Genomic DNA, 2,638 nt, shown 5'->3' on the forward strand with positions numbered 1-2,638 from the left:
AATTTGGGTAGATCAGTCTGTGTATGACGTGCCTTCTTTATTTACCAGTTAGTAATCAACTATACATTTATTGATTTCCAAAGTTGTACTAGAAGGAATGGTATAGAAAAAAATATAAGGTATGATCTTTAAAGAAACATATTGTGCCAACCAGATAACTCATCTGCTTAGACAGAGTGCAATGGCTGGTGCTCGAGCCTGGGGCTGGTCCCGGCCCCATCCCCGGCCCCGGCCCCGGCCCCATCCCCACCCCCAGGGTGCACTAAGACAGTGATTGAGACTGGGCATGGTAGCGCATGCTTGTAATCCCAGCGCTTGGGAGGTTGAAAACAGGAGGATCCCTATGAGTCTGATCTACAGTGAGACACTGTAGACCCTGTAGATCCCGTACTGAATAAAGGAAGGAGAAGGAGGGTACCACTGCCTTGAGTTTAGAGAATAACTAAATAGCAAACTCTGGCCCGTTGATCCTGTGGGTATAATAGGATTAGAAGAGACTTGGTGCAGTAGTGTTAGGATACCAGAGACTGGGTAGCGCATAAACAGCACAAATCTACATTCCAATTTCTAAGGTCAAGGCACTTGGCAATTCATGTGCAAATGAGAGTCTACTTCCTAATTCATGATTCGCAGAATGCCCTTCCTGTGTCTTCTTACAGGGGAGAAGAGTCAGCTCTCTTAGGGGCATGAGCCCTGTTCATGAGGGCTCCACCTGCATGATAGCATCCGTAATACTCCCAAAGACTCCTTCCTCTTACTCTCCATAATGTTTGGGTGTAAGATTTTCCAACATCTGAATTTAGGGATACAGGACCCAAGCACTTAATGGTGGGTTTTGGCAGTTGAATAGGATTTGGATTTAGGGGTGCTGCAGAGTACAACACGCAGAAGAAGTAACATAGAAGGGAGCATTGAAGGTACATTGCTTGTGTGCATGGCTAATTTGGGAGAAGTCTTGAAATCTGGTGAGAGAGTTGGGATTCTACATGCAAACTACTAAAAATCTTTGAAATGAAAGAAGCATTGTAGAGATGTGAACTTCATGTTCACCCTTCTAAAAGAAAAGTGAGAGGAAAACAGAACTGTAACTTAAATTGTCTGTAGGCATCACATTCTAGGGCCTTTTGTCTTACAGGGTTCCCTTTAATTATTTGAGGTGAGAGCAGTGGCTGTGGCCTCATTACTTAGTTCACTGTGCTTCTGATACATCTCTCGTGGTGTTGGCATTATTTTGTGCTTACTGAGTACCGTTTGAGATGTGGTGCTATAAAGTTGCATTTTCTTTAGACATTGCTGTACACTGCTAGTTTCCTTTAGACAACTTGTACTGTATCAGTGATCTAAGTTAGTCACAAGGAACCTTTTAGAGACTAAGTGCCCAAAGTACAACCCACAGCCTTTTACCACAAAGTGCCAACATTGCAATTCAACCTGAATATTAAAGTTTAGTTGGGAAAAATTCTTTATGTTAACATTGTTATCTTGAAAGAAAAACACAGTAACAGAGCTTTCAGTGATACAAATAGCTTTTTATTAAAAGGTAAAAAGAGTTTGCATTTGGTGTATGCATGGTGATGATTTATCAGAGTTTGGCTCATATTTTGTCAGTTTGGGAACAACACACGCCGCACTCTGGTCGTTTGTTAGTCTGTTTCTTGTATTGGATTTGATATAATTCAAAGCTGAAAACAGCTGCTTCCAAGCATAAGATAATCCAAGCAAAGTAAGAAAAGTAATCCCAAGTGCTTTCATTGACTTAAAATTATTTGGCAGAGAATTCCACACTTTAAGGATTTCATTTTCAGAACTACCAACTGTACTGTCCTTTGTCATTCCTTCACACTCTGTCTTCTGTATCTTTTCAAGTCTCCCACAGATGTCATAAAATTTATTTTTCCAGATAGAACTGTCGTGAAATTCCAATAGCTTCATTTCCAGATGTCCAAAATCTAACCCATGTAAGCAGGAAAGATCAAGTTCTTCGAAGCTGGCTCTATCTGGAGAAGAAAAGAGGCTTGTCTCCATCTTACAGAACCATAAAAATCTGTTCCTAAAATTCTCCTTTGCAGCTGCTCAAAGCTAAAAAATTCCTTGTACATTTCCTGATGGCTTGTAAGTTCATCTGCAAATCTAGAATTTTCTAAATGCATTTTTGGATTAGGAAAATATATTAGCTGCCCACTTTCAAGGCCTCTTTCAAAAACCTGCAGTTCTCCCTGAAATGTTTTGATGTTACAAAACATCCTTTCTGTTGTTTTCCCTATACACTGTAGGTTTTTTTTTTTCAGTACTTTGAAGTATATTGTAAAAGGTATTAAGTGAGCACATATCAGTGAGCTGTGGATATTTCTACCCTGTTCCATTTGCAGACAGCCTAATTTCATTCAAACAGGCTACAGATCTCTTCAAGATGCATCCTCTGGCGGTGGCGGCGGCCGCGGCGTCTTCAGCGGCTCCCAGTGCAGGATGGTGCTGGAAGCGGCGGCCGTGGTGGCGGCAGCGTTTCTGGCGGCTGCGGGAGGGGGAGCGGTGGCAGCAGCGGTGCCCGCGGGGGGGTTTAAAACAGCGGATTTCGAAGAGTTGAGGAATATGGTTTCTAGTTTTAGAGTTTCTGAACTACAAGTATTACTAGGCTTTG

At 42.0% G+C, this 2,638-nt stretch overlaps 1 protein-coding gene across 1 annotated transcript in view; it reads left to right on the forward strand.

Annotated features, from left to right (window-relative positions):
• Ldah (lipid droplet associated hydrolase) overlaps positions 1 to 2,638 on the forward strand; it is a 67,341-nt gene that overhangs the window by 50,482 nt on the left and 14,221 nt on the right. Inside the window, exon 4 of the mRNA XM_012513883.2 lies at positions 497 to 501. Within this exon, the coding sequence (XP_012369337.1) occupies positions 497 to 501 (5 nt within the window). The remainder of the gene's footprint in view (positions 1 to 496; positions 502 to 2,638) is intronic.

This window comes from Octodon degus, unplaced genomic scaffold (assembly GCF_000260255.1).
Source record: "Octodon degus isolate 3935 unplaced genomic scaffold, OctDeg1.0 scaffold00019, whole genome shotgun sequence".
NCBI lineage: Eukaryota > Metazoa > Chordata > Mammalia > Rodentia > Octodontidae > Octodon > Octodon degus.